Source organism: Meriones unguiculatus, chromosome 17, assembly GCF_030254825.1.
Source record: "Meriones unguiculatus strain TT.TT164.6M chromosome 17, Bangor_MerUng_6.1, whole genome shotgun sequence".
Classification (NCBI taxonomy): domain Eukaryota; kingdom Metazoa; phylum Chordata; class Mammalia; order Rodentia; family Muridae; genus Meriones; species Meriones unguiculatus.
This window is the reverse complement of record NC_083364.1, coordinates 91,243,990-91,257,555: the sequence shown is the minus strand read 5'-3', so window position 1 is coordinate 91,257,555 and position 13,566 is coordinate 91,243,990. Positions and strand designations below refer to the sequence as shown.

General features: G+C 39.0%; 1 protein-coding gene across 1 annotated transcript; it reads left to right on the top strand.

Annotated features, from left to right (window-relative positions):
- Positions 1-1,994: 1,994 nt before the first annotated feature.
- Positions 1,995-2,153, top strand: LOC110544276 (keratin-associated protein 20-2-like). The gene has a single exon (XM_021630327.1). The coding sequence runs from the start codon at positions 1,995-1,997 to the stop codon at positions 2,151-2,153; it is 159 nt and encodes a 52-aa protein (XP_021486002.1).
- Positions 2,154-13,566: the final 11,413 nt, after the last annotated feature.

The window sequence follows — 13,566 nt, the reverse complement described above, 5'->3', positions numbered from 1 at the left end:
TATATATTAACATTGGTAAGTGGTGTCTATAAAAAAAAGCATCCATTTTGTTTAGATTTCTCAATTTTGTGGAGTTCACGCTTTTGAAATAAGACCTCCTGATTCTTTGGATTTTTCTCAGTGTCTGTTGTTATGTCCCCCTTTTCATTTCTTATTTTGTTAATCTGGATACTGCCTCTCTGCCTTTTAGTTAATTTGGCTAATGGTTTGTGAAACTTTTCAATTTTTTCAAGAACCAGATGCTGGTTTTGTTGATTCTTTGTATTGTACCCTTCATTTCTAATTTATTGATTTCAGCCCTAATTTTGATTATTTCCTCCTGTATACTCCCTTTTGGAGTCTTTCTTTCTTGGCCTTTCAGGTGTGCTTTAAAATTCCTAGTATGAGATATTTCCAGTTTATAAAGGCACTTAGTACTATGAACTTTCCTCTTCACACTTCTTTCATTTTGTCCCATAAGCTTGGGTATGTTGCATTTTCACTTCCATTGAATTCTGGAAAGTTTTTAATTTCTTTCTTTGTTTACTCCCCGACCTAGAGGCCAGTAAGTAGAGAGTTGTTCAATTTCCATGAGATTGTAGTCTTTCTGGTGTTTCTGTTGTTGTTAAAGTCCAGCTTTAATCCATGGTAGTCTGATAGAATACATGATGTTATTTCAATTTTCTTGTGTCTGTTGAGACTTACTTTGTGACCAACTATGGTGTCAATTTTGGAGAGCTTCCATGAAGTACTGAGAAGTAGGTACATTCTTCTATGTTTGGATGAAATGTTCTGCAGGTATCTGTTAGGTCCATTTGATTCATACTGTTGTTTAGTTATTTATCTGTTTAATTTTTGTCTTGATGACCTATCTATTTTAGAGAAAGGGGTATTGAAGTCTCCTATTAATAATGTATAGCTTTCAATGTATTATTTAACCTTTATTAATGTTTCTTTTATAAATGAAGGTGCTCTTACATTTTGTGTATACATTTCAGAATTGAGACAGCATATTAGTGAATATTTTCTTTGATGAATATGAAATGTCTTTCCCCACTCCTTTGGATTAATTTTGGTTGAAGGTCAGTTTTATTAGATATTAGAATAGCTACCCCAGCTTGCTTGTTGGGTACATTTGCTTGGAAAACCTTTTCCAGACCTTTATTATGAGATGAGGTCTGTCTTTGTTGCTGAGGTGTGTTTCTTGTATGCTGCAGAATGAGCACTTCTGTTCTTGTAACCATTCTGTTAGCACTCGTCTTTTTATTGAGCAACTGATTCCACTGATGCTGAGAAATATTAATGGCTAATGATTGTTACTTCCTCTTATTTTGATGTTGGTGGTGTTAGTATGTGTATGCTTCCCTTTTGTTTTTTGCTGGAGAAGATTTACTTATTTCTTTTGTTTTCTTGGATGTAATTACCTTCCTTTGGATGGATTTTTTCTTCAAGCATTTTCTGTAAAAATGGCTTTGCAGATAGATACTACATAAATTTGGTTTTGATTTGGAATATCTGATCTCCATTTATGGTGGTGAGAAGTTTGCTGGATATAGGATATAGTTGTCTAGGTTGACATGTGTTGTCTCTTAGAGTCTGCAAGACAGTTGTTCCAGGCCCTTTTAGCTTTCAGAGTCTTTGTTTAGGAATCAGCGTCTTCTAAAAAAAAAAAATAAACTAAAAATTAAAAATAGGAAGAAAACTATGACAAAATCATGGACCATATTCAATAAACTATATGAAGAATGACCCAGGGACCTAAAAGTTATATCAGAATCATTATTTGACCATGTAAAGGTCAAGAGCACAATTATCTCAGCTATGCAGTCTTGTGTGTCCAGTAATTCACAACACTCGTGATGTTTTCTGAAGCACAGTGCAGAGATGTGTGACACCACAATGCCTGTGGTTTCCCAACAACAACCCAGGTGTATAAAAGGCCCTTGGCAGATGGTGACATCCAGACTCCAGGAACCTGCTGCTTGTCTTCCTCTGAACAGTCCACTCCTGACACCATGTGTTACTATGGCAGCTACTATGGAGGCCTGGGCTATGGCTATGGTGGCCTAGGTTATGGCTATGGCTGTGGCTATGGCTGTGGCTATGGTGGCTATGGTTATGGTTGCTGCTACCCACTGTGCTGCAGAAGGTACTGGTCCTATGGTTTCTACTAAGGAGATGCTGCAGCTGCTCAATACAACTATCTTCACTCCAGATGTTCTTAAGTATCTTCATAAATTTCAACCCTAATTTAAATTCTCTGAGGAATAACAAATGGAACACAACATGCCCACCCTCTTCTTCTTCTTTAATTAGATTGCATGAAGATTTGCTGCAAAGCTTTCCATTGTCATCATAATGCCTTGTAATATGTGATCTGCTTTCATCCATTCCCATTTTGTGGAGATATATATACTACAAAATAAAGTATTTATTTTAAAATACATTTATATTATTATTTTACTAAATGTGAGATGTATGTTTGTGAATATAATCTATTTGGTTGTAAGTGTGTGACTGTGAACAAATGTGAGAATAGTAAAGTGAGAAAGAAATAGAACCAGAAGGGGAAAAGAAACTTTAAATATTGTTTATTTCTGGACTTTTTATTATCTTCATATTTTTCCAATCATGATGCCATAATGAATTTGGAATTGCAGTCTTTTCTCTAAGATCAAATCATTTTTTCTGCCACTTAAGTTTGGAGATCTAGCACAAAGCATTTCTGTAAATAACGTGTGTTCTCCACAGCCCAGTCTATAATGAGAGTCACTATGCCCATTCTCACTGTGCACAGGCTTCCACTTACTCACGTGTTCTCTAACACCCATTTTAGATCTTATATCCATTTTATTAATATAGGGAACAATGTCATTGTGATTTTGACTTACAATTTTAAAAATTCACCTTTGCTCACTTGTACATTTTCTTTAGAAAAATATTTAGATAAATATTTAGAAAAAATAAAATAATGATTCTCTTATTATTTTAGTAAAATTTAATTTTCTTCATGCTGTTTATTTGTAGATATTTCACATGAATATGGTTTTTGACTCCCTATTTTTGCACAGAGTAGTGTGTGTATTGTCCTGCCAAGCAGCACGTTTTAAATGGGTATAATGAGACTTTTTAAAATTTTCTTTCTGCTGCTTGAGCTTCTGAATTCACTCCCAATCGTTTATTAGAATGAGCTAGAAATCTTTTACACTTTGTATTCATTTTCTTATTAGTCCTTAGAGTATCTCATACATATATGGATACAATTTGTGTTTTCCATTCTCTGGCATTTTCCCATTTTATTCCCAACCAACTTGTTTTTCTCTTTCTTTTTTCTTAATTTCATCAAGTGCAGTTTGTGATGATTGTATTCTCTAGGATGTATAACCACCACCTGAAGCATAGTTGACCTGACCAGGGTCATACTGAAACAAAAACTGACTCTCCACCTCCTGACAGCTATCAAATAGCATCAGTACCTTTGCTAGAAATAGGAATGTGTTGCCAAATCCTGACACCATGTTGGAAATTTTTAGGCTTGAGGTTGCACAGGTCTTGTGCTTACTCTCACAATTTTTCTGAGTTCCTAAAAGCAGCTGCCAGCTGTGTCTGGAAAACGCTGTACTCTTGTTGTCATCTATTGTTTCCTCATGTAAAGTTCAGAATAACACAGTCTTATTTTGTGTATTTTGACCAATTTGTGATCTTTGTGATAATCACCATTGGCTGCAACAAAGAATGCCTCTGATCAAAGTTGACAGGTTAACTAATCTACAAGTATAACAATATCATTGGGAATAATTTTAAAACTGAGTCTATTTAATGGAATACTAATAGTAGGCCCTCCCTTTGTATTCATTTGCATGTTCTTGGCCCAGTTACTGTGCCAGGAATGGGTTGCCTCTGTCCAGTTGAACTTAAATTCAATCAGATGAAGGCTGATCACTCACAAGCTGCTATATTGCTATTATACTTGTGCACAGGTATACTGACAGGCCAATATTTTATTTTATTTTGTTAGTTTTACAGAGTTCATAGTTAAAACCGATAACTTATTTTATCTTCCAGAAGTGTTTCATAACACCTTAAACCACTAAGAAAGCTACATAGTAGGAACAAAGATTCCAGATCTGTATAAGCTGAATTTCTTCATAATCTGTGACCCAAGTATATCTTCAACAATAGTGTCTTACTGCCATGTTCTGGAGGGTAAAAATAGCACTGGCAATATCTTGTTATATTTGGAGGTATATGGGAAACCATTAGCTAGAATTTCCAAAAGAGGTAACTCTTTCCTGGCACTGGAATTTTGTTTGCTATCCTGTAGGTGTCTAGTATGATTGTTGTTGGTTTATTATAGGGTAACTCCATTTTGAATATATATTGAAACTTGTATATTGCTAAGACGTTTTCCATAGGACTTTCTTGTAAGGTCCTCAATGTCAGTTATCCTTCTTTTTCTGAATTCCCATCCACTACACTCTTTAGCCCTTCTTGTTCCATTATAACTTTTACCCCTTGATATCACCATTGTATTTCAGTTCTTTGAGCGCACCCCCCCCACACACAGATACATGCACATTGCCCTATTGAATATCTTCATCACTAAAGACCTGTAGTAACTGAAACTGCATGGTGCTGACATGAATAGACACACTGAAACAGAACCTGACAAAGCCCAACATATGAGCTCAGTGCCAAAAGAAAGACTTTAGAGAAAGAACCACAGTAATTCAGGATTTAGGAGCAACAACATGATCTCTGTACACCAAAGAACATCTTCATTCAAGTAAAAGCATCCCTAATTATCAGGAAGAACTTAAACTTCTATACATCTGAAAGAAAGTTAATATCTAGAATATACAAAGAATTAAAAAACTAAACATTGAAAAAACATAACCCAATTATTATATAGAAGACAGAAATGTATAGGCATCTCTTATATGAAGAAATATAATTGCTGGGGCCCAACTCATCAAGTTGCATCAGGATAAAGCATGTCCTCTTCCCCTGTGGCCTGGCAAGGCAGTCCTGCCAGGTGGAAGTGACCAAAAAGTTAGCAAGTGAGTCCATGCCTGATGCAGTCCCCAGTTCCCTTACTAGAGGACCCACGTGAAGCCTGAACTTCCCATCTTTGTGAGGGGCCTGAATCCAGGTCATGCACGGTCCTTTGTTAATACCTCTGTCTCAGCAAGCCCCTCTGGGCCCTGGTTAGTTGTCTCTGTTGGTCTTCTTTTAGAGTTCCTGTCACTTTCAGATCCTCCCCCCCCGCCCCACTTTTCTGCAAGACTCCCTACACATTGCCCAATGTTTGGATGTGAGTTTCAGCACCTGCTTTGAGTTACTGTTTGGTAGAATCTCTCGAAGACAACTCTGACAGGCTTCTGTCTCCAAGTATCATTCATCCTCTCAGGGGTTGGCAATCTGTAGGGTTGGTCTTCAGTTGGACATTCCCTCAATATCTGCTTTATAAACTCTATCTTTATCCCTGAAAATCTAGTAGGCACAGTGAGTTTGAAGTCGAAGTTCTTGTCAGTGGGTTGGTATTCTCCTCCAACTAGGAGACAGTCTAGTTCGAGACTAGTCTAGTTAGAGGGTATCATCTGCTGTCTCTATGGCCTCTGCTGCTAGGAGTTTTTGCTTGAGCACCCCTCATATCCTCCCAGGAGCCTACCCTGACTTAGGAATTCAGCTTTCCACAAAAATACCTCAGCCCTCAGTTTCTCTTTTCTCTACAGGCCTTCTGTCAACTCACCCTCACTCTGTCCTGGTCTGATCTCCATGATCTTAATTTTCTATGCCTCCTATCCTACCTGTTCTCTCTCTTCAACCACTACCTCTGTGCATTCTGTCTCCCATTCCAAGTGATATTTATACATCCTTTTTTTTGATCCTCCTTGTTATTTTTCTTCTTTGGGTCTGTGCTTCATAGAATGCTTATTTTGTACTACATTGCTAAAGTCCATTTATTTTTTATTTTTTTTATTTATTTATTTTTCAATGCAGTTTATTCAGGAACCTTGAACAATACTCGGACCCTGGGGAAAGCCAGCCCACAGCTTAAATAGCCTCTGGGTAGCCAAACCAGGCGTGCCATGTGGGCAATGCAGATAGGTCCACATACATGGAAGCAAGCCAGATCCTCAGCCTTAGCCAAATGTGGAATTGTTCATGACAGAGAGCACTCACCATCGGGAAGGTGGAAGGCAGAAACCAGCTTCATCTTTAAGGCATAGCATTCCGCAGCTCTCTACAGTTCCCCCTTTTTGTTTTAGACGCATCAGGCAAGAGTAGAGGTCTGATCTCTGATATTAGAAATAAATTGGGACTTTGTACCAATGTTCATTTAGCTGTCATCCACCCAAAGAGCATCAGACCCGTCTGATACCTTTTTCTCAGAGGCGGGACCTGGGGCATCAACCAGCATGCAATCAGACATGCTCTTCTCTGGGTCCAAAGCGGCTGACCCTGAGTGCAGTGCTTAGCCTCGCATCCTGAGCGTAACATTTTAGCTTTTTATGGTATCCAACCATGCTTGGGGAGAATGTCCTGCTTCAATGGCTGTAAAGGCCTGAATGATCATGGCTGTATCACACTGTTGTGAGACTCTAATCTTGCATATATACCACAGGCAAGCCAAGGAGACCAACACCAGAAGGCCTGCTAACGCTCCCATGCCCGCCCATTCCTTCAGATGATTCATGGCTGCAGCAATCCATGATGATAATCCTGTGGCTAGTCCTGCGTCCACTCTGGTAGAATTTACTGTGACAATGGCCACTCTCAGCTGCTCCATCGTAGTATCGAATTCTCCAGTCCAATTACCTAAAATATAGCTCGACAATTGTTTAGACAGATTTGCAGCACAGGAAAAATTCTCATGTTATATGCTAGTGACTCAAAGTCCAGCATATTTTCATTGACAGCCAAGTTGAGCGATTTGCCATAGGGTATCAATTTGCTCCTGCACGAGGTCAATCCTCTAATTGAACACCATCAAGCTTCCTTTTAGTTGAGCATTAATTCCTTTATGTACAACTAAGGCATGAGCTACATTGGCTAAATGATTATTCATGTTCTGGGCAGTCTGCCCAGTATGACTCATGGCTAATGCCCTGGTGGTAGCTCCAACAGCCGCCAATGAGATGGTAGTAACAATGGTGGCTGTAGTTCCAAGATCCCTTTTCTGTCTGAAGAGAGTCATAGCGTGAGGGGCATCAACAGGCACAGGCACCCAGTGAGGCATGCGAGTAACCAGGGCATACCTAAATTTACTAGCATTCCAGCATTGGGCAAAAAAGCAAGTATCATTACCACAATTACTTGGCTCTATCTGGCTAATAATGAATAAAAATGGGGGATATAGACAAACAGGTGTGGGCTTATAGGAAATATTATGGGAAGCCTTAACCCCCTCGTTGGAACATCCTGCATCAGTTCTAGAACTAGCAGTGGTGGTGTCCGAGGTCTGAGTAGGTTCATGAGACCATTGCCCCCAGGGGCGAGACGTGCTCCATGCCAATTGACTAACTTCATGTTTTCCTCCACTTTTGAAAGTCATTTAAGGTTCTTAAATTATTTTTTTCCCTTTTTTAAAAATTTTTTCATCAATTACACTTTATTCATTCTGCATCCTCCCATAAGCCCCTCCCTCCTCCCCTCCCAATCCCACCATCCCTCCTCCCTCTGCTTGCATGCCACTCCCCAAGTCCACTAATAGGGGAGGTTCTCCTCTCCTTTCTGATCTTAGTCTGTCAGTTCACATCAAAAGTGGCTGCATTGTCCTCTACTATGGCCTGGTTAGGCTGCTCCCCCCCAGAGGGAGGTGATCAAAGAGCAGGCCAATCAGATTATGTCAGAGGCAGTCCCTCTTCACATTACTATGTAACCCAATTGGACTCTGAACTGCCCTGGGCTACATCTGTGCAGGGGTTCTGGGTTATCTCCATGAATAGTCCTTGGTTGGAGTATGAGTCTCTGGGAAGTTCCCTGTGTTCAAATTTTCTTGTTCTGTTGCTCTCCTTTTGGAGACCCTGTCCTCTCCAGCTCTTACTATTTCCTAGTTCTTACCTAAAATTCCATTCACTCTGCCCAACAGTTGCCCATCAGGCTCAGCTTCTGCTTTGATTGTCTGAAGGGCAGAGGCTTTCAGAGGCCCTCTGTGGTAGGTTCCTAGGTTGTTTCCTGTTTTCTTCTTATTCTGATGTTCATCCTCTTTGCCTTTCCGGATGCGGATTGGACATTTTAGTTAGGGTCCTCTCTCTTGCTTAGTTTCTTTAGATGCACAGGTTTTAGTGGGTTTGTCCTATGTTGTATGTCTATATGAGTGAGTATATACCATGTGTGTCTTTTTGCTTCTGGGACAACTCACTCAGGATGATCCTTTCCAGATCCCACCATTTACCTGCAAATTTCATGATTTCCTTATTTTTCATTGCTGAGTAATATTCCATTGTGTAGATGTACCACAATTTCTGCATCCATTCTTCAGTTGAGGGGCATCTGGGTTGTTTCCAGCTTCTGGCTATTACAAATAAAGCTGCTATAAACATGGTTGAGCAAATGTCCTTTTTGTGTACTTGAGCCTCTTTTGGATATATGCCCAGTAGTGGTATGGCTGGATCTTGAGGAAGCGCTATTCCTAGTTGTCTGAGAAAGCGCCAGATTGATTTCCAGAGTGGTTGTACAAGTTTACATTCCCACAAGCAGTGGAGAAGGGTTCCCCTTTCTCCACAACCTCTCCAGCATGTGTTGTCACTTGAGTTTTTGATCTTGGCCATTCTCATGGGTGTAAGGTGAAATCTCAGGGTTGTTTTGATTTGCATTTCCCTAATGGCTAGTGAGGTTGAGCATTTCTTTAAGTGCTTCTCTGCCATTCGGTATTCCTCTACAGAGAATTCTCTGTTTAGCTCTGTTCCCCATTTTTTAAGTGGATTACTTGGTTTGCTGCTTTTCTGCTTCTTTAGTTCTTTATATATACTGGATATGAGTCCTCTGTCAGATAAAGGGTTGGTGAAGATTCTTTCCCAATCTGTAGATGGTCGCTTTGTTTTGATGACGGTGTCCTTTGCTTTACAGAAGCTTTTCAGTTTCATGAGGTCCCATTTATTGACTGTTGCTCTTAGAGCCTGTGCTGTTGGTGTTCTGTTCAGGAAGTTTTCCCCTGTACCAATGAGTTCTAGGGTATTTCCCACTTTTTTTTCAAGCCGATTTAATGTGTCTGGTTTTATGTTGAGGTCTTTGATCCACTTGGACTTCACTTTTGTGCAGGGTGACAAGTATGGATCTATTTTCATTTTTCTACATGTAGACATCCAGTTAGACCAGCACCATTTGTTGAAGATGCTATCTTTTTTCCATTGTATGGTTTTGGCGTCTTTGTCAAAGATCAGGTGTCCATAAGTGTGTGGGTTTATTTCTGGGTCCTCTGTTCGGTTCCACTGATCCACCATTCTGTTTCTATGCCAGTACCATGCAGTTTTTAAAACTGTTGCTCTATAGTACAACTTAAGATCAGGGATGGAGATACCTCCGGAAGATCTTTTATCGTAGAGGATTGTTTTAGCAATTCTGGGTTTCTTGTTATTCCATATGAAGTTGAGAATTTTCCTTTCCAGGTCTGTAAAGAATTGTGTTGGTAATTTGATGGGCATTGCATTGAATCTGTAGATTGCTTTTGGTAAGATGGCCATTTTTACTATGTTAATCTTGCCAAGCCATGAGCATGGGAGATCTTTCCATCTTCTCATATCTTCTTCTAATTCTTTCTTCAGAGATTTGAAATTTTTTTCATACAAGTCTTTGACTTCCTTGGTTAGGGTTACTCCGAGGTACCTTATGTCATTTGTGGCTATTGTGAAGGGTGTTGTTTCCCTAATTTCTTTCTCAGCCCTTTTGTCTTTTGTATACAGGAGGGCTACTGATTTTTTTGAGTTAATTTTGTATCTGGCCAATTTGCTGAAGGTGTTTATCAGCTGTAGGAGTTCCCTGGTAGAGTTTTTGGGGTCACTCACGTATACTATCATATCATCTGCAAATAGTGATAATTTGACTTCTTCCTTTCCAATTTGTATCCCTTGATCTCCTTCAACTGTCTTATTGCTCTAGCAAGGACTTCCATCACTATGTTAAAGAGATATGGAGAGAGTGGGCAGCCTTGTCTTGTCCCTGATTTTAGTGGGATTGCTTTAACTTTCTCTCCGTTCAGTTTGATGTTGGCTATAGGCTTGCTGTATAACGCCTTTACTATGTTTAGATATGTGCCTTGTATCCCTGATCTCTCCAATACTTTGAACATGAATGGATGTTGGATTTTGTCAAAGGCATCTAGGGAGATTATCATGTGTTTTTTTTCTTTCAATTTGTTAATATGGTGGATCACATTGATGGATTTCCGTATATTGAACCACCCCTGCATACCTGGGATGAAGCCTACTTGGTCATAGTGGATAATATCTTTGATGTGTTCTTGGATTTGGTTTGCAAGTATTTTATTAAGTATTTTTGCATCAATGTTCATAAGGGAGATTGGCCGGAAATTCTCTTTCTTTGTTGAGTCTTTCTGAGGTTTAGGTACCAAGGTGACTGTGGCTTCATAGAATGAATTTGGTAATATTCCTTCTGTTTCTATTTTGTGGAATAGTTTGAAGAGAATTGGTGTTAGCTCTTCTTTGAAGGTCTGGTAGAATTCTGCCCTGAAGCCATCTGGTCCTGGGCTTTTTTTGGATGGGAGACTTTTGATGACCGCTTCTATTTCTTTGGGGGATATAGGACTATTTAGTTGATTTACCTGGTCCTGATTCAGCTCTGGTAAGTCAAATCGATCAAGAAAATTGTCCATTTCATTTAGATTTTCAAATTTTGTGGCATATAGACTTTTGAAGTAAGTCCTAATGATTGTTTGGATTTCCTCAGTGTCTGTAGTTATATCCCCCTTTGCATTTCTGATTTTGTTGATTTGGGTGGTGTCTCTCTGCCTTTTAGTTAGCCTGGCTAAGGGTTTGTCGATCTTGTTGATTTTCTCAAAGAACCAGCTCTTGGTTTCATTGATTCTTTGAATTGTTTTATTTGTTTCCAATTGATTGATTTTAGCCCTGAGTTTGATTATTTCCAGCCGTCTACTCCTTCTTGTTGTGTCTGCTTCTTCTTTTTCTAGGGTTTTTAAGTGAGCCATTAGGGTGCTTGAATGAGCTGTCTCGAATTTCTTCTTGAAGGCACTTAGTGCTATGAACTTTCCTCTTAGCACTGCTTTCATTGTGTCCCACAAGTTCGGGTATGTTGTGTCTTCATTTTCATTGATTTCTAGAAAGACTTTAATTTCTTTCTTTATTTCTTCCCTGACCCAGCTGTCATTTAGTAACAAGTTGTTCAGTTTCCATGTGTGTGTAGGCTTTTTGTTATTTCTCTTATTGTTGAGGTCCAGCTTTATTCCATGGTGATCAGACAAGATACATGGGATTATTTCAATCTTCTTGTATCTGTTGAGGCTTGCTTTGTGACCCACTATGTGGTCTATTTTGGAGAAGGTTCCATGAGGTGCTGAGAAGAAGGTAAATTCTTTTGTGTTTGGGTGTAAAGTTCTGTAAATGTCTGTTAGGTACATTTGATTCATGACCTCTGTCAGAGACATTGTTTCTTTGTTTAATTTCTGTTTGGTTGACCTGTCCTTTGTTGAGAGTGGGGTGTTGAAGTCTCCCACTATTAATGTGTGGGGATCTATATGTGCTTTAAATTTTATCAATGTTTCTTTCACAAATGTGGGTGCCCTTGTATTTGGGGCATAGATGTTCAGGATTGTGATGTCTTCCTGGTGGAATTTTCCCTTGATGAGTATGAAGTGTCCTTCCTCATCTCTTTTGATTAATTTTGGTTGAAAGTCTATTTTATCAGATATTATAATGGCTACTCCTGCTTGCTTCTTGGGTCCGTTTGCTTGGAAAGTTGTCTTCCAACCCTTTACCCTCAGGTAATGTCTATCTTTGTGTCTTAGGTGTGTTTCTTGTATGCAACAGATTGCTGGGTTTTGTTTACATATCCATTCTGTTAATCTGTGTCTTTTTATTGGAGAGTTGAGTCCATTGATGTTGAGAGAGATTAATGACCAGTGGCTGTTAGCTCTCTTGATTTTGATGTTGGCTGTGGTCATACGGTTGTGTGCTTGGTTGCTTTTTGTTTTACTGAAGTGAGGTTATTAATTTCCTGTGTTTTCTTGAATGTAGCTAGCTTTCTTGGGTTGTATTTTCCCTTCCAGTGTCTTCTGTAATGCTGGATTTGTTTGTAGGTATTGTTGAAATTTGTTTTTGTCATTGAATATCTTCTTTTCTCCATCTATGAGGACTGAGAGTTTTGCCGGGTATAGTAGCCTTGGCTGACATCTGTGTTCTCTTAGGGTCTGCATGATATCCGTCCAGGCCCTTCTGGCTTTCATAGTCTCTGTTGAAAAGTCAGGTGTGATTCTAATGGGTTTGCCATTATATGTTACTTGGCCTTTTTCCCTTGCAGCTTTTAGTATTTTTTCTTTGTTCTGTATACTTACTGTTTTGATTATTATGTGGCGGGAGGATTTTCTTTTCTGGTCAAATTTGTTGGGTGTTCTGTAGTTCATGTAGTTTTTCTCCTTCAGTTTGTTTATGTGGTGGATTACATTGATGTATTTCCATATTTTGAACCACCCTTGAATGCCTGAGATGAAGCCTACTTGCTCATGGTGGATGATATCTTTAATGTGTTCTTGCATTTGGTTTGCAAGTATTTTATTGAGTATTTTTTCATCAATGTTCATAAGAGAGCTAGGTCTGAAGTTTTCTTTTTTTGTTGGGTCTTTGTGTGGTTTAGGTATCAAGATGTCTGTGGCTTCCTAGAATGAGTTTGGTAATGTTCTTTCTGTTTTTATTTTGTGGAATAGTTTGGAGAGAATTGGAGTTAGCACTTCTCTGAAGGTCTGGTAGAATTCTGCACTGAATCCATCTGGCCCAGGGCTTTTTTTGGAAGGGAGACTGTTAATGACTGCTTCTATTTCCTTGGAGGATATAGCACCATTCAATCTTTGTACCTAATATTGACTTAATTTTGGAAGATGGACTCTATCTAAAAAATTGCCCATGTCTTTTAGATTTTTGAATTTTGTGGCATATAGGCTTTTTGTCATATGACCTAATGATTGTTTGGATTTCCTCACAATGATTGTCTGTAGTTATGTCCCTCTTTTCATTTTTTATTTTGCTGAATTGGATAGTTTCTCTCTGCCTTTTAGTTAGTTTGGCTAAAGGTTTGTCTATCTTGTTGATTTTCTCAAAGAACCAGCTCTTGGTTTCATTGAGTCTTTGAATAGTTTTATCTGTTTCTAATTGATTGACTTCAGCCCTGAGTTCGATTATTTCCAGCCGTCAGCTCCTCTTGGGTGTATCTGCTTCTTTTTTTCCTAGGGTTTTCAGTTGGGCCATTAAGTTATTTGTATGTGATGTTACGAATTTCTTCTTGCAGGCACTTAGTGCTATAAATTTTCCCCTGAGCACTGCTTTCATTGTGTCCCATAAATTAGGGTATGTTGTACCTTCATTTTCATTGAATTCTAGGACATCTTTAATTTCT

Coding starts and splice junctions, on each gene's coding strand:
- LOC110544276 (XM_021630327.1), top strand. CDS start 1,995: ATGTGTTACTATGGCAGCTACTATGGAGGCCTGGGCTATGGCTATGGT.